The 23,448-nt window shown below is 28.4% G+C and overlaps 1 protein-coding gene across 21 annotated transcripts in view; it reads right to left on the reverse strand.

Annotated features, from left to right (window-relative positions):
• Positions 1 to 23,448, reverse strand: part of LOC129951679 (myocyte-specific enhancer factor 2) — a 200,042-nt gene that overhangs the window by 12,076 nt on the left and 164,518 nt on the right. For all 21 annotated transcript variants that reach the window (XM_056063956.1, XM_056063949.1, XM_056063942.1 and 18 more), the window contains one exon: positions 3,293 to 4,249. In XM_056063956.1, the coding sequence (XP_055919931.1) occupies positions 3,293 to 3,346 (54 nt within the window). In that variant the 5' untranslated portion in view covers positions 3,347 to 4,249. The remainder of the gene's footprint in view (positions 1 to 3,292; positions 4,250 to 23,448) is intronic.

Genomic DNA, 23,448 nt, shown 5'->3' on the forward strand with positions numbered 1-23,448 from the left:
TCCATGCGCCATGAGTAGCACTCAAATTCATTAGAAAATTGAAAGTACGAGTATCTTTCGAAGTTAGAACTAAGCGAGAAATGGGGGCGGTGGAGGCGGTAGAATGAGCCGGCGAGCAAGCAAAGCAAGTGCAAAAACTTTCTCAATTAAAAGTAATATCAAACAATTGAATTGCAACGTGCCGAGATGTTTTTTTTTTTTGATAAGTTTTCTTTTTATTTTTTAGTATTTCAATTGATAGCAAGGACGATGATGAAGGAATTGTGAAACACTCAATTGAATACAACAGGAGAAAGAGTGCACTGTAATTTAATCCTTTCAATTGCAAGAGTGCTTTTCAATGAAGGGAGAATAGCAACGACAAAACGTACGACCGACTCGACAACGCACACCTAACCGACATTGTTGTAATAATATTCAATAGAGATGGTAAAGGTAGGTAGGGAGGGAGGGTATTGTTATAGAAAGAAGGGAAGTAGATAGATTGAGGTATCATTTGTGAGCCCTATACAATATGCTCACTTAGTGTTGGGCTAATGAAATCAAATGGACTCTTTTTTTTTGCACAAGTTGTTTGTTTTTTTATTTGTATATATGTATGTATACAAATTTACTTCTTTAAGGGAAGTCCTTGTTTTTTGTATTCTTAAGAATGACATAGTAGAGTCAACTTTCGATTTGACAGAGAGAAATAGGAGTCAATGGAAATATTGTTGGGAAAGTTGATGCCGCCGCATCATATATAAAACATCCCAATGATGTTCTATTATTTAGGAAGAAGTTTGTGACTTAATATTTCAAAAAAACTTTATATCAAGTTGAGAAATAAACACTTATGACACACAAAGAATAAAAAAGGACCAAGGAAAAAAAAAAAGGTTAAATTGCCTACTTTATTATATGTATGTTCAAAACATAATATTTTAATCTCATACTCTTGTAGGTCAGGTTTAAGGATCAAATAACTTATATTGAAGGTAATAATGAAATACCTTTAAGTAATTGTATTTTCAAGATACTCTTGATCTTAAATCAATGATTTTATTATAAGGTTGAATGGGTGAGATGAACGTAGGTGTTAGGTTTACAAATTCATCTTATCCTAAATTAATATAAATTTTGTCTGTGAATAAAGGAATCCAAGGAAATAGTCCTTTTTAAATATAAATAAGAGCTTGTAATTTGGGCATTTGAAAATCACTTTCTGTGACAAAAGTGAGAACGAGTGAAAAAAAATTAATATATCATGGAAGAAAAAAGGTTTGAGAGTGTTAAAAAGGTTTTGATTTATCTATAAATGACCAATTCTAAGAATTTCACAAATTTAATTTTTAATGCAAACAAATTTAAAACTTATTTTCTCTTTTTACTTTTTAAAACTTTAAAACTCGTTTCAATTTCGTCTGCAAAAGTATTTAGAGAAAAAAAATGAAAAATAAAGCAATTTTGAATGTTCTTTTCTTTGGTGGAATCTCTGTGGCGGAATTAAAGTCTTTTAATCTCAGCAGTTGTAAAAAAATAAAGGATAATTGTTGCACAAACTAAAAGAAATATTTTTTTTAATTTTTTTTTCTTTGGATCTTATTTTAACGTAATATTGAACAACAAAAAACTATTTGACCTACAAAATTGGGGTTCATCGAGTTCGGGGTTATTACTGCACAGAACTTTTTGAATTTACCAATTTTTTGAGAACTTGGATGCTCACTGCTTATTTTTTTTACTAAGAAAATGGGTTTCAAAATTTAGGTTGGTACAACAAATATAGTTTTCGAAAGCGACAATTTCTAGCCTAAAATTTTGGAAATTATATCGAACGGCTTAAAAACAACAGCATAGAATTAAACTTTAAATGATCATTCTTAGTTTATCGGAATAAGAATTCAAATTTAACTGTTCCGACCACAAAAAATATTTGAAGTCACAAATTTTATTTTAAAAATAAAAAAAAACATCTTTTCAATGGAAAATGGCAACCAAGGGTGTACAACAAGAGTTATGTTTTAAATTCTTTCAATAATTTAAGTTCTTAGGCCACTTCATTATCGTTCAAAGCTGCAACCTTTACTTAAACAAATTACTTTTATGAAATAGACTTTGGAAATTTAGTTCCCATGACGTGATGGTTAGCGCGTTGGACTGTCCAGGTTTTTAGTTCAAACCCTGCCTTCACCTCTTGCGAGGAATTTACAAATCCTTCAAGAGTAAATCTTGTCAGAAAAAGTGTTTTCTGAATTAAGCCGTTCGGATTCTGCTTAAGACTGTAAGTTCCCTCTAACACTGACAACATTACTCGTGCAGAGGAATGGTCGATAATAGAAGTCATTAGAACCTAGTTTTCAATGGACTTTGGAAATATTTAGAATACTACTTTTTATGTTGTTAAAATACCCTTATAAACGCTTAGAATAGCGAGAGGAATTAGAAAATACGGTTAAATTTAGAAAGAAAATGTCCATTCAGCCCATTTCCTCTTAGATTTTCAGTATCTCAATAACTTAGTTCTGCACCAAATCAAGCATTTCACATTCGTAAAGTTCAAGTAAAGAAACAATCTCTGCACTAAATGTAAATAGTATGTCCTAAATGTTGGGCTCACGGGTAATCTGAGACTATTTATAGAAGAACGGTTATAAGGGTTAAATTGTTTGAGTTGGGTAGTCCCTCAGATCATTTCTTAAATAGCGATAAGAAATAACAGTCATGAGAGACGAAGCACACTTTTGTAGTGCTCTAGATATGCAAATATTTTAATTAGACAACGGTTGTACTTCATTTAATTTCCAAAGCTAAATAATGATTGAAGAATTAAGTCTTGCATTCTTAAAGTGAAGTTAAGACACGAAATAAAACATTTAAAAGGTATTATGTTCTTTAAATTAAAGTCGGACGACTTTTGTACTTTCTTCAAAAAGTAATAAAAAAATGACTTCATATAGCTTCATTATATTAAAAAGGAAAGTTAAACTGACAGTAAGATGTTTTAAAAGTTCCCGCAGACATTTTGTGTTCCCTGTTTTTCTCGTTAAGGATATGATTAGGATATAAGATGGTAAGGTTGTACAAAATCAAACACTCGTTCTCATTTTTAAACTCAAAACGAAGTATATATTGTAAAAGTAATTTCTTTAAGGAGCATCTCTCCAAAATATCTTAATCCAAGGGAGTCATTTTCCAGCCATGTCCTTACAAAGTAAACAACAAATCTTATTAATAGGTATAGCTTCTAAAAATAACTTAATTTGTAAACAAAATAAAATATAAACAAAAGTTTTAAAAGCAAAAAACTCACCTGTCTATTCCGTTCATCCGTGATCCGGGAAATTTGAATTTTTTTTCTACCCATGGCCGCAATTTTGACAGTAGATTTTATTGCACTTGACACAACAGTATGTTAATTTTGCTTATACGACTTCGTCCACAAAAATATGTTTTTTTTTATTGAAAATTGAATTCCAAATAATATCTGTTTGTTGTCTGTATATGTATATCTCCGTTGATGATGCACAGTGTCCGTTTGAAAGTTTGATCCTTTTTCAAATATTAAACAGTCTCACAAAACAAAAAAAACTAAATAAAAAGAACAAACTAATGGTCCCCCACAGTACTAAATCAGCCACCTGTTGAGCCTTTTTTTAACTAAATATTTTATTAGAAATTTCCGTGCGTGAATAGTGGAGAAAAATAAAATAAAATAATAATTGGGTCCTTTTTTTCTCTCTCTTTCTCTTTTACTCTCACTTTCTGTGACTCTTCTGTTTATATGGCATCTATGGAATCATTATCCTGATTGATTATAATCCAATGAACAAATAGCTAGTTTACTTCAACATACATATAATAAACTAGCTCCTTTTTTGTTGTTGTTGGTATTTTGTTTTATTTTATTTTAATGTCGAGACTCCTTCAAGTTGTTTGCGTACAAATTGTTGATGTAAACAACAAACAAGGATAATAAAACAGCTTGACGGAGGCGATGTTTTTTTGTATTATTATTTTTCTCTTATTTTTGTTGTTGTTTTTTGTTATGGGTGTCTTTTTTTTCGCCCTGTTTATGTTTCTTTTTGTGAATTAAATATTCTTTATCTTCTTCTTTTTTTGGGAGAGAGTGTGGGTGGTTATATGATGGATGAAAAACAAAACAAAACGAAAATAGAAGTAATGTTTCTTATGGACGGCTTTTACTGTTCTTGGCTGGTTGCAGGATACATTGAGTCCTCTCTGTTTTCTGTTTCCAAGGAGTTTCACCCTAAGAAGAAAAAGAAAAGAGAAAATTATAAAAATGGAAGAGAGTCATATAAAATTAATGTCATAATTATGTTTATATTAGAGCTTATATTCATTCAGGTAAGTGATTAGATTTTGAATTAAAACAAATCAGGTGGAAAAAAAGGATATCCACTTCTACTACTTCCTCAATTGATTGATAATAAGTATTTTACCCAATTTTTTGTTTTCTTTTCCCTTGTGTGATATTGCTTAACAATGGTCAATTGATGGATTAAAGCTTTAAATTAATTGACTATCCATAAGGAAAGTTGTATAATGTACCTTCTATCAGTTCATTGTCCTGATGATGTCTTTCAGACAGATGCACATCATCTTAAGGACTTTGTATAGTTTTATGAGTTTCAGTTTAGAAATTTTTCGAATTAAACAAAATTTCAAGAACTGTTATAATTTGGTATTAAAATGCTGAATTTGGTGGGAACAAATATTTAAAAAAAAGTGGGGTCAAAATTATGATCGTTTACCATTTTTCAAAATCTAGTTATTATTAGTATTAATAATTTGTTTGAATCTAATTTTTTGATGTTTCAAAGTCTCTGATTCTTACATTCGTAGGTTCGGAAAACTGTTCTTTATCAGTTAAATCTCAAGAACTCGTGAGCAGTCGACTTCAACACGTTTTTTATAGATATTAACATCTAGATATTTAAAAGAGACTTTCAAAAAATTCAAGTATAGAAGTATGCATTGCACTCGTCTCGTACAAATTTTTGAACTCGAGATTTAAATGTAACATGAAATAACGATAGTAAAGAAGTTTAAAACAATGTGTTCGACTGTTTCATCTTTCTATACCTGCCCTCGCCCTACAGTTTAAACCATTGAATGGATTTAGTTTAAATATATAAACTAGAGTTTGAGTATTTAAGGTTTTTGGTGTTTTTTTAAAATTTCTTTTAGGTGAAAAATAATAGTAGTCCCTATCTAAAAATATAAAATGCAGTTTTATCAAAAACGATCCAACTGTTTTTAAATGAAATTTGCTCAAAAATTTTTCTTCTAAACTTGATTTCATTCAACAAAAAAGCATTTTTTCGTATTCCTCTAGCAAAGCACCCCTTTGATTTAGGTTTAAAAATTTTTCAGGAACTAATAAACGTTAAGTTTCAAGGTTTATTTGCATAACTTTATAAGGCACATTTTTAAAGAATAATATTGAGCAAACTTAAGCAATTTCTAATGATTTATTACCATATGACGGTCTGAAACCAGCATGAAAAATACGATTTTTGAAACATACAGAAAAAATCTTCGCTATCGATGGTTTCTTGGAATAAAAACTCAACTTATTATTGAAACACTTTTAAGATGTGATTAATTTTTACTTTTGGCTTATCATGATATAAATAAATGATTCAACGGAAAAATCTTGATTGAAAAAGTCGCTCAAATAAATACCAACAACCTCTCTCGGGAAACAGCCATGAGATTAAAAGCATATGTAGGTATACGATTCCGCAAAATTAACTAAAAAACGGGGTTTTTGAAAAAAAATGTGGATTATCAAGCTCTTGCAATAAGCCATTTAATTTGTTTTGTTTTCTAATGTTGGTCTAAATAATATTTTTTAACAAAAAATTTCTTACTTTTGGATTTTTAATAAAATATCAACATTTTTTTTGCAACATTCGACATCTCAAGCACAGTTCAATATTTCAAAAATCCTATATTTATAACCATTTTATAATAACATGTAAAAAATAATTCTAGAAATTTGAAACATTTTATACATTAGTAATTAATTTAAGAAAATAAAGATTTTCGAAAAAAAATAAATAAATTTATTGGTTTTCAGAAATAAAATGTCAATTTATTTTTGAAAACTTTAAAAACTTTAAAATTAAAGGTTTTTCAATAAAAACTTTTATAAAAAATTATTTTTTGGAGAATGAAATGGCGTTTGCGTTTTTGACATCTAGTAAAATTTTTAGAAAAATCCGGTTGACAGTTTTATTATAAAAAAATAAAACCTAAAAATACTTCTATTTAGAATTGGTAAAAATTGATTTTTGACCCAATTATCTTGACAATAAAGAACGATATTGAAATCATTTTATTTATTATATTATAATGTTTTTGAAAACATTTTTAAAAGATTTTGAGAATATTTTAGATACAGTTTTATTACAAGAAAATAAACATTCCTCTTTTATAATACCAAATATTGTTATTGACATTTTGTTAAACTTTTAGAAAAATTATCAGTTCCTTTTTATAAAACCTAAAAACACAATACTAATATAAATTGGAAAAATTGGATAAAAATTATAAAAAATGACATTGTATTCATTTGAAACAAAATATTATTTTTAATAATTGGTAGGTTTTTTTTTAGGAAAAATACAGTATTTTTGGCATAAGTTTAAGTCCTACCAAAAATATTTCAAAATTAGTTTAACTCCTGAAATATGTGTTAAAAAAAGACAATTTAAGCTTACACTTTTAATTATATATTTCTTGAAGTTCATAAAATAAAAATTTGACTTTCAAAAATTGGAAGTTATCAGCCCTTTTTTATTAATATTTTATGATTGTTTAATTCCCACAAGATGTTATTGTAATCGGTCTGATTTGTCGAATTGAAATGTTGACATTTCTTGACGCTTCAACGTCCCTTGAGTCAGAATAAAAGTTTTTAAAGAGATGTCTGTGCGTGCGTGTGCCCGCACTTCCATACGTCCGGAAAGCTTTTTTCGTCGTCCATATCTCAAGAACCAGTAGAGATATCGAATTCAAATAAATGTGTGTATACAGGTTATAATGCAGAAAGATGAAGAAAGGACAGAAATGTTAACCCAAAATATCTCACGAAGCAATAACACAAGAGAATTGAATTTTATGCAACAAAGAATGACGTTTTTGAAATCTGTTAAAATTTTGAGAAATAAATTTATTAAAAATTTATATTCGACTCAAATATCTTTTCAAAAATGTTGATATTCAGTAAAATTTGTATACAAAACCAAAAGTCAGTTTTTTTCATAATAAACAAAATGTCCAAAAAAAGTACGCAAAATTGGTGAGACTTGGAATTTGATTCTCGATTTCTCGTAAATAAATTATGGTATTGACTTTAACATAACTTAATTTTTTGCTCAGTTTTGTAACTTACATACGAAAATGGCCTTTAAACAGTCCAATCCGTATTAAACAGGAAAAAAAAAAAACTTTCAGAAAATGGTACTAGAATTGGTAATTCAACTGGTCTAGTCTGGTTGAAAAAGTAGTTTGATTTCAAAATACTGTTGTTAATTTTTAGTTAATTTAAAAAAAAAACAACAAGGAAAGATATTGATTTCAAATTATATATGTATTTTGCACAGAATATTGAATAAAACTCAATGATTTTTGTTCAAGACAAAAGATCTCAGTTCAATTTGTATGGTCTTTTTCTACATTTCGAGTTTCAAAACACTTTTGAGTAATGAAATGGAATTTTCAAAAAAAAACCTTTTAAATTTAATTTTTGTCTGTTTTACATTAAATTTAATGCTTTAATACAACTTTTTTAAACTCAACCCAGCCAGCCAGCCATATCTTGAACCTTTAACAACATTCAAGTTGACATAATTAAGATTGTGCAAAATAAATCGAGAATCAACTACTGCCTTAATGCCTATAGATACTCATACTTGTGCATAAGAGTGGCTTGCCTAACCCTTCAATAGCATGAGATGTTTTCATTAACAGTTTAATAGAACAAATTGATTTTTTTTCTAGCCTACACCTTCCTTAAGCTGTAGGGTTTTGGGGTACGACCGAAGCAACGAGGAAGGAGACAACGACAAAAGGATATTTTTGAAGTGTGCCTTATAAGCTTAATATCGACTTAATACGGAAAATGTGTGTCTTCTATCCAATATAGAGGTTGGTTTTTTTCAAGCACATTCTTAAGTTTTAATCTGTTTTTCTTTTTTATTATTATTATTTTTTTCAAGGACATTCTATATAAATTTATGTGGTTCTGCAATTATAGTTTTTCGATTTTAGATGATTTTTTCCTACTTCTATAGTTTTCCAAGCAACTATATAATCAATATAATTAAAAGTCTCATGAAGGGAAGTTCATGAAAGGACTGATGGAAATTTGTCTCTTCTGGTAGATAGGTAGGGTTCAGAACATATACTCGTCTAGATACTTTCATAGATTGTATAGCTAAACACCACGTCACAGAATTACTTTTATATATTATTTATTAATCACGATATACATCGTTTGTTGGTATATAAATTGATATATGTATCTAACCTACCTACGATAAAATTATTATAAATTTATCGATTAAATGACATATGAACGGAGCGAGAAGGTAAAAAAGTTTTATTTTGCTTCTAAAAGAGAGAAAAGTTTTGTGCGTTTTTGTAATTTTTCCATTCAATTAAACTTTTATTTTTTCCTTTTTATTTTCTTAGATGTTTTTGTTTTTGTTTTAAGTTGATTACAAATGAAAAAGTCACAAAAACCACAAAACACAAAAATCTAATTTGAATTGACATGATGGAAGAAAAAAAAAACGAGTGTTTTACTGGATGTGACGTAAATGACGTGTACCTAAATAAGAGAGGTCGGTAACTTTCTTTTTGAAGAGTTCATATACTCGTATGTCAGTTGATGATGTTTTGATTTTCAAGAAGTTCAAATTGTATATGTAAAAGACGTACGTATGTACCTCTGATGTTGAAATAATAATAATAATTCAGAAAATTCAAGAGCATATTAAATTTCACAGCATGATGGAAATCTTAAATCAAATAAATTATTTATATCATAATACACCTTTGTACGTTCATATCTATACTCGTATATGAGTACAAAATACAATAAAATTCAAATTCAGATGAATATTCGTATGAATATGAAATGGCTTATACATAATTTTTATTTAAGGATTTTCATGGTTCTGATTTTATTTCTTTGTTTAATCGAATCGGATATCCTGATATTTGGATATTTATGAATGAGACAATTGAGTTCTGAATTATTTCGATAAACATAGAGTTTTTTGGTTTAGGTGAAGCACAGAATATACACATATGATTTATGACTATATTCCGGAAATCAACTCTATACGGATGGTCCGGATAACCAAAGTTTCTCCAAACTTTGAAGTTTATCTTAGAATTCTTAAAAAATAATTTTAAACTTAGATAGTATTCTGATCCTTAGCAATGGATTTAGAAATTATACTAAAAACTTCCATTGTCTAAATAGTTTTACTTTGATCTGAAATAAATTCAAACGGAGTTAATTTTTGAACTTAACAAATATTTTAAGCTTAAATTTTGTATATAAAATGGGAATGAACTTAAAGTCCTTAAAGTGCGTTCTTCTTTTAGCAAATTTTTAGAATTTATAAACAATTAATTATTGATCTAAATATTTAAAACATATTATTTAACATATTAAATGCATTATTTTTAATTTTCAAAATTCATAATTTTTGAATTCTTAAATTAGTTCAACTTATTCACATAATACCTTTATAGATATTATGTACAACCTATACAACTACTGCTTACAAACTAAGATCCAAAACGCACAGGAAGCAACATATGAATAGGAATTTCTTGGCTTGTTTTTTTTTTTTTAAACTTTAACAAAAAAAAAAATAAACTGAACGTAATAACTTCATTTTTGCGCTGAAAACTTGTACGAAAGAAGGAATGTGATTGGATTGTAGGAAATACATTCTACCTATCAATAGCATTCCTTCATTATCATCATAAACATGTCTTAATCTATCTACTCGTATCTGCATAAAGTTGAGCACGCCACTGAACTGTTCTTTATTCGTTTTAGAAACCTAACTAAATACACAACCAATTTAAACATACATATATTTTCTTCCTCTTTCTTATCTTCAGATAATTTATTTTCCATCCTGGTTCTTTTAATATGAAATTAAAATAAAGCTATCCAAAGGAGAAAGCTTTAAATGAACAAGTTGAATACACTTACAATTGTTTTCGTTAAGTATGTTCACGAGTATTTTTTATTTCCGGGATGAGTTGTCCTAGGATGAGTTGTGTCTTGGGATTAAACAAGCTTACCGACAAAAATTAGTGTGTATTCGATGATTCATTCAAATACACAAACCATTTCCCTTAACAAAATATTTTCCGAGTATTTCATATTTTTATTATAATAAAAAGTAAAGTTTTTTCAACAAATTATAAATTAATATTCAATAAAATACAATTCGCATAGTCTACGGAAAATTTGTTTTTGTTTTGACACCTTATTTGTTAAAATTAGTTCCGTATGTATATGTATTATATGTACATAATAAGCACCCGTACTATGTAGGATTTTCATGCTAGAGGTGTGGAGCTCAATCCCTGCCTGTGCCTACCTGAGTTTTGTTCACGGGTACTTCCTCTTGTAAGGTATTTAAAGTAATGAAAATTCCTTTCTCAAATTAAAAATTTGGATTCGGCATAAGAACTGTAGTTCCTCTCCATTCGTGAAATTACTCTTACTCAGGAATAGTTAAGAGTGTTAAGGCACTAGTTTCTCTACAGACTTCTTAATGTTAGATTATTTACTATTATTGGGTTCAAAATTCTCAAAATTGAAATAGCAAAAAAATACATCCCAAAACAGAAAAATTGAATAAATTAAATAATATTATGTCATTAAATTGTTTAGTTTCACTTTTTTTTAAATTAAAAATAAAATTATTTGAAACTTTTGAAAGCAATCAAATTATAAAAAACTTCTAAGTATAGAAACCTCCTTTTTATTTGAACTGTGTCTGATTTAGAATGGTTATTTATTCATAAACTTATGCACCACCATATGACAATATTCTATTCTAAATAACTGGAATAAGAATTAATGATAATACCATGTGCCGTACTCAACGTGATTTTTATTCTATCCTACATCAGAAATATTGAGTTTTAAGCAAATAAAATTCTAAAAAACTTCAAAAAAGTGTAGATATGTTGTTTTGTGTTTTTATTGAACTTTATTTTTTTTAAATATATTTTGTTTTCTAAACTGATGGTATGTTTTTCGTATGATACATACGGAAATCAGTTTATTTTTTGGTATTTAAGAATTTGTACCTTCTACCCACAAGTTGAAAGGATAGAATATAATAATGCTTGAAGCGCGCACGTTTTCCACGTGAAGAGATGCATTCATACATGTCATCATTTGAACTTATTCAATTATCTTTTATTTTTATACAGATAAAAATATGATAAGGAAGTAAAATAAAAAGTCATTTAGTATATAAAAACCTAGAGTTTTCCTCTTTTTTTTTTTAAATAATATTGTAAAGAATAAATAGTATTTCCACAAATTTTAATATTTATTTCCGAATATCAGCGCATACATGAAAAAGAATAAAAACAATATAAATTGTATTGTTTATTTAATACGCATATGTTTTAGTTTGTTTGTATGATTACGCAGAAAAACAACGTGAATTCGAGGTAGATAAATAATTTAATAAGCTTTTTCAAATAAAATCTCGACTTAAGTTTAAACACAAAATCAAACAGTAACCTTAAAAATAAAACAGGTGAAATCTAAAAACACAAAAAGATTGATATTGGTTTGATATTTCCAAATTGATTAAAAAATAGTACAAAGAAATCAGTAAATATTGTTTTAATTTTTCTTAAATTGGTTTCCAAGTTTAATTTCACTTTATTTTGCTTCATCTTTAGTAAAAAGATTTGCAACTAATTATTTAACAGCTTGTTTTTGAAAAATTAGAAGTAAGCAATTTAATATTTTTGTTTCCACTTGTAGTAATTTTTAGCTATTCTCAAAACTTAATCCCTGCTAACTAGAAAAACTATAAATTAATATTTTTTACTTTTTGAATATGAGGCATTTGAACAAGGCTTAGTTTTGACAGTTTGTAAAATATAAAATAAATCTACATTTTTGGAACGGTTCTATTAAATTAGAATTCAAAACGATATTCCCAATTTAAGAATCGTTTTTCTTAATCTCAATTTTTCATTCAAAACACGGTGTTTTATTTTTAAAATTAAAAGAATTATATTTTTTATTCATTTAGAGGTAATTTCAGACATGAAAACAAACAGAATCGCATAATCATTATTATTTCAAATTATTGAAATCGGTTGATAAGTTCTTAAGAAAACTTAAAAACTAAATTAAAACTTATGGTTCTATGGGAGTACCTTTCTGAAGCAATATAAAAATATTTATTTGTGTTGAAAGAACCCAAATTAAGAACAAACATAAAGAAATTTAAAAAAATCTATCGGTTCGTTTTTCAGAAAATTCGAATTTTCGATTTTAACCGAAAAATTGTTATAAAACTAGAAAACACCTAACGTGAATCGTGAATCGTGAAATTTGTAGTCAATTGACCCAATGGTTTGGGATGCAGGGGCAAGGACTAACTAAGGATTAAAATCTCAAGTGCGAACATTTTTTACGAATGCGAAAAGGTCGAAACTATTTTACAACGTTATTTAAAGAAAGGATCTTAAAACTTCTTTTTCGGTATTTTTGAAAAACCGTTTTTAAAAAGGTGGATGCCTTTCCACTTCTATTATTTTAAAATAACAGATGCTGTAAGCACACTTCGATTTTGCAACTTAAGAAGAGTTAATATAAAATAGTAAAATGCTTATAAAAGTTATTTTAGTGAATTACTTAAATGTACATCTTACTAAATTTTGTAACTACATATGTTATCATTTTCTTGAAGCCGTTCAACTAGCACTAAAATTTAAATATTTTCAAAAGAATTTTTTCACTTTTTTTTCTGTTCAAAATGTTCATGTAGAATTGAAAATAATTAAATTTGTCTGTCAATTAATAAAAGTTTCCTACAAATTTTAAGGCCAAATTTATTTAACAATTCAAATTTTTCGAAAACTGTTTAAAATTCGTCAAACTCTACCTTCCATATTTCGACAAAAATATCAATATTGTGCAATATAATATTCTTCAAATAAATATTTATAAACACACTAGAGGTTATTTTGTCCATATGTTCTGAGTGTATTATAACCACATAACAACAGTGGTGGCCGTGTGGGTGTGGTGAAATAACTACATACATAAATATATTTATCTTTACAACTTTAAGTAGATACATTCATATAAATAATACAAAATAAAACGTTAACCGGATGAAGGATGTACAAATTGACATTTTTTCCAATAATAAATAAGAAGTATTTACTCTACTATTTCGTCTTAGGGCGGGCGGTGGTGGTGATGGTGAGGTTTTCTTTTTTGTTTCCTTAATCTAAGGATATGTTCCAGCCACGTGCTCGATTTCTTATTTATTTAATAAAATCAGAGAAAAAAAAAGAAGAAAAATAAAGGCGGATGTTCTTTTTGCTTACTTTGAGGAAACAATTTTAAGGGAAACAAAATATATATAAATAAAGGACAAACAAAAAATACCTAATATTTCATCGGATTTAATTTTATAATGTCCTTGAGTTTATTAAAAAAAATTATAAAATTTGTTTTCTAAAATAAAAAAGGGTACCTAATGCCTTCAGCTACAAAAAATATTAATAGATGGAAAGGTGAATTCTAAATCCTTTTCTTTACAAAGGACCTTTAATGAAATAATAAGTTGACCATAACATTAAAATGAATGTAAATGTCGTAAAAACTTGTTTTCAAGAAAGTTAAGGACAAAAATAAAAATCGGCTTAAATTATTATTTTTTGAAGTTACAATTAAAATAAATATTTATTTACTTCCTATTGCATGATATTACCTGTGTTTTTTGGCATTTTATAAATAGCATAGTAGAAAATTCTCAAGAAAACCCATCGGCAGTAGCCAGATTTTTGCATTAAAAAATTGGTACAACTGAAGGAAGACTTTATCAGAATAATAATACCAAAAAAAGGAAAAAAGTTTTGAGAAGATAAAAAGTTATCAGTAACTTCAATAACTTCTCAGTTAGTCCATTTTCATTAACAAAACTAAATAATATCGACAGTAACAGACTGATTTCGTTCCCCAATAGAAAACACATGGTTCCAAATGTACAACTACTCAACGAACACAGCCATCGAGATACAAATGCAATATCTATCTTACCAACATTTGAGAACGGAATCACATAAGATCCGTTCGAGACTCGTATAATTGTTGAAACCCATCCGTAGTAAGATTCTACTATGCATACTGTGGCTATTGTTTTTAGTATTCGTGTAAAATCCAACTACACTATTGATAAATTTTCCAACAAAACAAAAGTATTGCATTCGGTAAGATTTAAAAAACTAAAAATGTTGACATTTCTGTCATTTAAGGTCAATAGTAGGTGATATGGATAAATTATTGTGGGCTTAAATATTTTTTGAGCAAGAAACGATATTGCTTTAGAATGACATATTTTAAACTACGAAGAATTCTCTTTTCGAAAAATCAATTGGAAATTTTTATTTTAAATTGAAGTCTACGAAAAAAATTACTTAAAATATTTTAAGTCATTTTTAACTCAAATATTATTTCTTTTAATGTAGACTATTGTTGCTAACATTAATTACATTTTTTGTTTTGCCAACTTTTTATACAAACGCAATTCTTTAATTAATGGAAATGATTTTTGACCCAAATATCCTTTTAAAGACAGACATTGACTATAAATTTATTCAAATATAGTTTTTAACATTTATTAAAACTTTTACAAAAATTCAATTGGAAGTTTTCCTTACAAGAATAAAACTATTCAAAATTGGTAAGACTTTATTTTCGACCCAAATATCTTCAGACAGATATTGACTTCAAACTTATGCAAAAAAAATTACTGTTGATAACACATTTTTGTATTTATTAAAAAGTCCGATTTTTTAAAATCCTACTAAAATCTGTTTAGCAAAAAATATCATACTGCAATTTTAAAAGGCATACATGATAATTTCTTGTTTTAAGAAATTTTACAACATCTGTTGAACCAATTATGGAATTATACACTATGAAAAAAATGCTAAGGTATAGTTGCTTTCAAAAACTCTTAAGCTTATTAAAATGATGAAGAAGTAGAAAAAATCCTGAAAGAATGTTTCCATTTAAAAGTCATAATCCTCAACGATTAAAAAGTCCTGAAAATAAATAACCCAAACAAAAAGAAAAAACCTTTTTTCCTTTAAAAACTTCTTCAACATTTCAAAACAATTCTTCAAAAACCCTCCTTTGCAAAATAAACACTTATACTTCACTTTCCCACAGAGAGACAGAAAATAAAGAAATTATCCTTTTTAAGGGTCACTATACCTATGCAGAGAGAAAATTACAAAAAGAAAAATGTAATAATAATATTCAACTCATAATGAAATCATTTTCAAAAAGTCTCGCATATAAAAATAAACCCCAATACCCAAGAATACACCATCAGATACACGTCACTTGCAAAGGCACACACCCATTAGCTATACTATATGATGTAGCTATAGTAGCTTGCTAGGTTCTAAGAACCCCTCACTGCAGCCACTTCCCCCAACATCACAGTGAAAAAATAGAAATATATGTTTCAAAAAAAAAAAATAGAAATAAAGGACACGAAAATAGACAAATCGAAAAATAGCAAAAATTTTATAAATTTAGAATTAAATTGTATTCATATAGATTTTTGTGTGTTTTATTTTAAAACCAAAACAATTCTCAAGTTTGTTTTATTACTTTTATTCGTAAATCTAAGTATTTTTTTTTGTGTTCTTTTATTTAGAAAAGATGTTCTATGTTTTGAAAGTTCGCAATGAGGACAATAAATACAATACGGATAGAAAAAAGACTTTTTCTTGGAAGAAGTGGGGCGTAAGGATTCTCACATGTGTGCTTCATTTTCCTACGTTGGCTATTTCAAGGATATCCAAGTGCAGTATGGTGTCCGTCCATGTGCCCAGGTTTTTTTTCTTATTCACCTTCATTCGAAAATGGAGAAAAAGGAAAAAACAACCCAAAAACAAACTCATCGTTTTTTCTCACCCTTAAAGTTTAGTCCACGTAAAATAACATACAGAAAAAGGCAAACAAAGAGAGAACAAGGTTTTCTATGTGTGTGGTTATTTCTTTTTCATTTGCATAACACCACATCCACCAAACCAAAAGAAACAGACAAACAAACATATAAACAACCCCCTCTGTATACTTTTTTCAAGGTTAAGGTTATTCCAATAATTATATTCATTCCATTTTCCCTTAACTACCCCAACCCGATAATAATAACAGTCGCAGTTTTGTGGACTGCTCCGACTACGAGACTATGTAAAGACGACTGAAATAGTAGTTATAGTCAAGCCAGTGTTGTTATGTGTGCTTAATATTGTGATTTATGATCCCCTACAACAGTAATCGGGGTAGGTAAGTCGTCTGATTTAAGGGTAGCTCTCACCACAAAATTATATCCTAACGGCGGCGCGGCGCACATGTAGAGTGGCACACATAACTTGCTGCTCTTGAAAGCCTTTTGAATGTTTTTTTGAAATGGTATAAGTTTAAATGAAAATGAAGATTACAAGAACTTAGCCTCAAAAGCGAAAATCAATTAAAGTTTGGTTATATGCGCTCTGCTGCCAACACCTTTGCTTTTAACCCTTACCGTTAACATCTTTTGATATGGCAAAGTCTGCAAAAGGTTGACAACTTTGATCGAAGAGATGCTCTTAAAAAGCTTTGTTTTAGTGTTGGTAGTGCTTTGGTTCTGGCTCCGTCGATGTACAAAAACGTGCCATTCTGTTATTAATCAGAAGAAACAATGAAAGGAACTAATGTCAACCCCACTATACTCCACCGTCTTCCCAAAGAAGCCTACATTGTAATTTGAAATCATTTTTTAACAAAACAAAACTGAATAAAAGGATGAGTTGAGAATTTTTGGGGTGGTATTTTGTGTGTGTTTAGGAAATTTATTTTGCGTGTGTGCTCGAAGTTAAAGTAATTTATAAAACCACAAGGATGAAATAAATAAGCGAACAAGGATAAGGAATATAAAGACGGGGATAACTCTTTTGTTGTATGTGGTTTTTGTTTTGCGTTGGCCGACTACGAATATATGTATATGCGTGACAAGTTATAACTCTCGTTCTCTTCGTCTCGCCTTATGTGGTTTAAAATTCCATGCCATAGACAAAGTATTTGAATGCAATTTTCATGGGTCACCTAGGCGTATACGTAATATTTTTGTTTAAATTTATTTTAGTTTTTACTTTGAAAGCTGTAGGTGGAAATTGTTCTCTTTAGTTTAATAGTTTAATATAGTTTTAAGTATTTTTAGCAGTGTTTTATTTACAAATATGAGTTTTGTTTTGTAGACAGGTCTGAAGTTTTTTTTTGACCGGTTTGAAGGATTTTCAAGAACTTTAATATCTTTTTAAGATAAATTATTTATTTTCGAAAAAAATAGTTAGCACGCTGAAAAAATTGATTTGACACAAGTTTCAAGGTTAAGGAAAGCTATGGCCAGAATTTGAAATTTTCAAACATAGATTTTTACATAAAAAGTATGTTTTTTTCAAGAGCCTAAGAACTTTTAATAACAATTAAAGAAATACAAATTATTGGACTGTATTATAATAATAATTTCATGGCATTTTTCTTAAATTCCCATAGGAAGTTGTTGTAATCCGATTTGTCGAATTGAAAATGTTGGCATTTCTTGACGTTTCTACAGTCTAAATAAAAGATTTTTTGAAAGATGTCTGTGCGTGCGTGTGAACGGAAAGTTTTTTCGTAGTCCATATCTCAAAAACCAGTAGAAATATCGAATTCAAATAAATTTTGTTAGACAGATAATGAAAAATTTTTACAAACGATATAAATTTCACTAAAACTTGGTAAAAATTGATTTTCGACTCAAATATTTATTTCAAAAAATTAATATACCTAATCATACTTATTTCATCTTATAGAAATATAAGACATGCAAAATGAAATCTACAAAAAATAGTAACTACGCAAAATTGGTAAAATTTTGTATTCGATTCTCGATCGAAATTAAACTAGTTCATATTATCCTAAATATTGTTGGTAAATTTAAGTTATTTTTTTGGGAAAATTCCACTTTTTAATACATAAGTCCGAAAGCTACGTAGTTTATGCAACTAATTAAATTTAGTTTAATAGATTTTTTTCAAAAATGCATGTCCATCTCTAATTGAAGAAATACAGAAGTTATTCACTGAGATTCTTGAAACTGCTTTCATGCATAATTCAACTTTAACTCTGCCAAAAGAAGAAACTCTACGCTTTCTTCATCGATCTTAAGGCTGCTTTCGATAGCATTGACAGGAATGCTCTTATTTATAAGCTATCGACTCTGGGAATATCTTCGAAAATACTGGCTACTACAAAGTCTCTTTATAAGGACTGTAGCTGTTTGGGATGGTTTGGGTTTGTCAGACTTTTTCCTCACGAAGAAAGGTATTCGTCAAGGATGTGTGCTAAGTTCTCTTCTTTTCGTTCTGTTTTTAAATGATGTTCATGCGAAACTTCCAATCGGTATTGTTTTAGACGATCTTCAAATTAACGCCCACTTACATTGCCGCCTCAAAAGCTATTATGTTGTACTGTTTTTGGGGGTACCGCGAATACAACCAAGTCGAAAATTAGCAGCGTTTCTTCATGGAAAGATGCTTTTTACTGAGCGATAATACGCCTTACATTGAAACAGGTTAACCGAAGGGTTTTCTTTCGTCCCTCCTGCTACATTTTTCTTTCATAAGACGAAATCTAAATCTTCCTAATAATAGATTACCCAACATTTTATCGAAAGCCATTATAAGCAAGAAAATCTTCTGGGCTAAGGAATGGTTGGATATTTTCCATGGATGTTCGTCAGATTTCTCTTTTGACATGAATCTACTTGAATGACAGTTAGTGCGACACAGAGTCAATTTCACGATGAATATTGCAACTTGATGTACTCTGGCATACGGAACTACTTTGATGACTCCAATTCACGTGATATGATTTCCATAATTTTTAAAGCTCGCTGCGGGCTCCTTAATATCAATTGAAGAGACTTCCAAGGAGATACAGATAGAATATGTATATTATGTAATGATAATGAATCGGAAAATACCATGCACTTCATTGGAACCTGCCCCCAGTATTCAAAACGTACAGAAGAAAATTTATTGGCAACGGCATGCTTTGTCTTTCTCAACTTCTCAACATTCTTAATGGGTACTACTACTCAAACATATATTACTTCTTAAAAGCGTCAATTAAATATCGCAATCTTATTATAAATGAATTTTCATAACAGATGTATGTAACTTAATTAACTTACTAAGCTTATATATTTTTTTAATTTCCTTTTTAACAGGCAACTTAAAGTTATTGTCAAAACTAATTTTAAACCAACAATACTCATTTTTTGTAAGATCTTTTTGAAAATAAAATTATATATCTATCTATCTATCGAATTGATTTAGCAAATAAATTGATGGTCAAGATGGCAGATGGCAAGTTACACAATTTACACCGTATTCCTGAAACAAAGGGCTGACAAATATTTAGACAGAAAAATCATTTATCACGGATTGATAGTCTTTCGTCATTTACCGTGAATGCAACTCTTTCCTGATTTTGAAAAAAAGACTTTCCATTTTACCAAAGATGATTAAACAATGTAAAATGAAAGAAGTGTTCTAGGAACTTCGACAACAGATTTATTGTATTTAAAGCAATCTTCGGCATTGTTCTGGCGTTTAAAAAATTAAGAAGAACTATTGAACAGAAATGTCAACACGATTTGACTTTCTCAGGTGTGAAACCATAGACAATAACCATTTAAACATGTCATCCAACTAAAACAACATCCTTTATATAAATGAAATAGGTTTCTCCAACCTTGTAATAATTTGTATACAAGATTTTTTACATTATTTTAATTTGAAACTCTGAATTATGTTGTATGTATTCATAAGTTCAAAGAAAAATTTTATCATAAGATTTATTGGAAATGTATGATAGAATTTATAACAAAAAATAGAAGACTTATGTAATCTCTTTTCCTTTGTAAAAGATTATCAAAGACGTTCCAATGTTTAAATATTCTCATATTACAAACAACAGCTCCGATTTTTTAGGTAACATTTAAAATAATCTTTAAAATCATACATCATTAAAAATGTATTTTGCATATACTTATAAAGTTATACAAGGATATGATATATCTTTTTTGTTATTTAAAATGAGAAACCACATATTCAAAAAGACTTTTACTACTTCTTGATAAAAAAGAAATTACAAATTGCTTCCATCACTTAAGCCTCTCACATTCCCTTAAAAATTCGATACTATAATTTAAAAAAATAAAAAAAAAATATCTTTTCCATCTTAACAAAAAAAAAACAAGTCCTTGAAAGAAAGGACTTATTATTATATTGTTATCACAACGACAGGATGAGTGTTTTTCAAGTTCAGGTATCACAAGAAACACTGATAGAAAAGAAGTACTTCTTTGATGAAGAAATGCAAAAGAAAAAAGAACGAAGAAGAAAAATCTTTCCTCCCACCTAACCTTTATCATAATAATAATCATTCTAAGGAGCCAAAGCTTTGGTGAAGGATTTCTTGATCTTTTTTTTGTGTCTTTTTTGTGCTGTTTTTGTTGTTATTTCATTGCCCTTCGGATGTTGTTTTTGTTTTTTCAACTTTTCTCCTGGTGAATTGTTATTTTTACAATATATAAAATGAGACATAAAAAAAGAATAAAAGTAACGATATGTGGGAAGTAGAACACAGAACAGAATAATATTAAATGTGTAGGATGCCAGGATACGAAAGGATCCTCTCTATATAATATTGAATTGGTTAACTTAGATGTCATGATGCAGAAGGGAGTGAGGTCTTACTCCAATGAAAACATTGAATTTTATTTTGTGTGATTTCCTTTTTCTTTTTTATTTTTTAAATTTAAGGAAGAGGATATTTATATAAATTGATTGTCATTTAATTTGAGATGGTTTTTTACGTGTCTTTTTTATTTTTTTATTCCTGAATAATGAGAATTAATGTTTAAAATTTGATTAAATTACTACCGTTGTCAAAGATACATTTTTTACAGTGGCTAAAAGATATTTTTTCTTTGATTGGTTGTTGGTTGGTCCAGGTCGAGGGACCAAATAAATTCAGAGGAATTTTTATTGAATTTTAATTTTACGGGATTCAATATAATTGAATAGACAAAAGATGATAAATTTTGTATTTTTTAATTAATGTAGAATTCTATTAAAATGGTTTACCATAGCAAAACTTTTGAACATAAAATACAGTGTCATCCATAAATAATTGCACATCACCTTTTTCTTAAAAACAGCTTTTCCCTTAAAATACGAATTATTTATGAACAAATTAAGAACAGAAATAGATACAAACTGTCAAAATAAACACTTGTAAGCATATTTTAACTTTTCTCTACTTTTTGTAGTATTTGAATTTCTGGAATTGGAACATCGAAAGTAACAAAGCCTTTTTATGTCGATGATAACAATTCTTTTTCATAAGTTAAAGAATTTAAGGACATACCTAAATTTCCGCCTTGTGAAGTGACTTGTAATTGGGTGTTTTTTGTGTCCTTTTTCGTTTACTTATGCAGTTGTGATGATTGACAATTGACATACTTAACTATATGGCTTTTAAGAAACTCCCTTTCCAACTCTCCTTTTCGATTCTATTCTTCTATAGTTCAAAATTCAAAAATGAGGACAAACTTGTCAATACTAAGGGTACAAACCATTACTCATCAAGTATCTTTCATTCTCAAAAAAAAAGACAAAAGGGAGTAATTAGTCCGAATCGTTTTCTATGTTGTCATAACATATCTCTCTCTCTCTCTCTCTTTGAGACTACATACAAATTCGTCAGGTGTGTACCTAATTCGTCAACTGCACTTTACACGTTTCACACAATTTTTGAAGAATCTACTTGCCATCATTTCGACAAGGTGAAATGTCATCAAGTGCTGATGGCTTGGCTACTTCTCCATCTCTTTTGCATCTAATAAACCACAACTGATGGCAAGGAAAAGGAAAATCCTGCGAAGAAAAAAACAACAAAAGGATAACAAAAATGCAGCAGCAGAGCAAAGAAAATACTAGTTAAGTCGGTTTATGTAGAATTTTGTATTTCGCCAAAGGACATCATCTTTTGAAAGACAAAACAAAAAAAGGATACACCACATTCACATCCGTTTTTTGTTGTTATTGTTGTTGTTATTGTGAGGATTCGTCTTCCTTCCTTCCTCTTTATTACAAAAAAAATACACTTTACCCATTTTTCTTATTCACTTTTGCATTGGATTGTGTCACCGTTCATTGGGGTTGTATTGTATGGTTGTTGTTGTTGGATTAAAGGATATGTGTAGTAGGTGATACCGCAACATACTTCACCTAAATCATTTTCTCACCTAGATTTTTTCTAGTTTTCGAGAGAGAAAAGGTATACCTAATAATAAGTAGAATTTTCCTCAACGTATTTTATTCTATTCTTCGGAATAAAAGATTTAAATATATATAAGGAATATTCTACTCATATAAGCGGTTAATCGTATTTATCGTTGTTATTATTTTATTAAAGTATTAATGTAAGTTTTTAAAACTTTTTGTGCGGATTATAAAGGAAAAATCAGCGATGATGTCATAACGCTCTACTTAAGAGGTAAAGAGCATAAAATGAAAACATAAATATCTTGGAAAATTGTTCCTTATTCAAAATTGATCTTTTATTTTATTTGTAAATAATTGTGACGTCATAACTATTAACTATCAAATTTGACTGACATTTTCTTATTTGCTATAACAAATATCTTACAATCAAAAAAGAAACTTGACATAAGAATAATTTAATGGAACATTTAGTGTTACTTTTTTTTAAACTCGTATTATTTTTAAAACTAAATAACCGAAAAAAATGTTCCTAAAAATTGTAAAAAATGATTTTTGGAACGACTATCTTTTGTAAAAAATATCGTCGTTAATATTAAATAAATAATAAAAATAGAATTGATTTTAGACTTCAATATTTTAAGAACGAATAAAGGTATTAAATATAAAAAATAAATAAATTAGGTGTTCCCTCTGTTCTCAGGGATAGAGGGGACCTACAGTTTTAAGCCGAATAATTTGAGAAAGCATTTTTTCATGACAAGAATTACTTAAGGTGGTGCTACAGTCGTGTATGAACTA

This window comes from Eupeodes corollae, chromosome 3 (genome assembly GCF_945859685.1).
Source record: "Eupeodes corollae chromosome 3, idEupCoro1.1, whole genome shotgun sequence".
In the NCBI taxonomy this organism is placed as follows: Eukaryota; Metazoa; Arthropoda; class Insecta; order Diptera; family Syrphidae; genus Eupeodes; species Eupeodes corollae.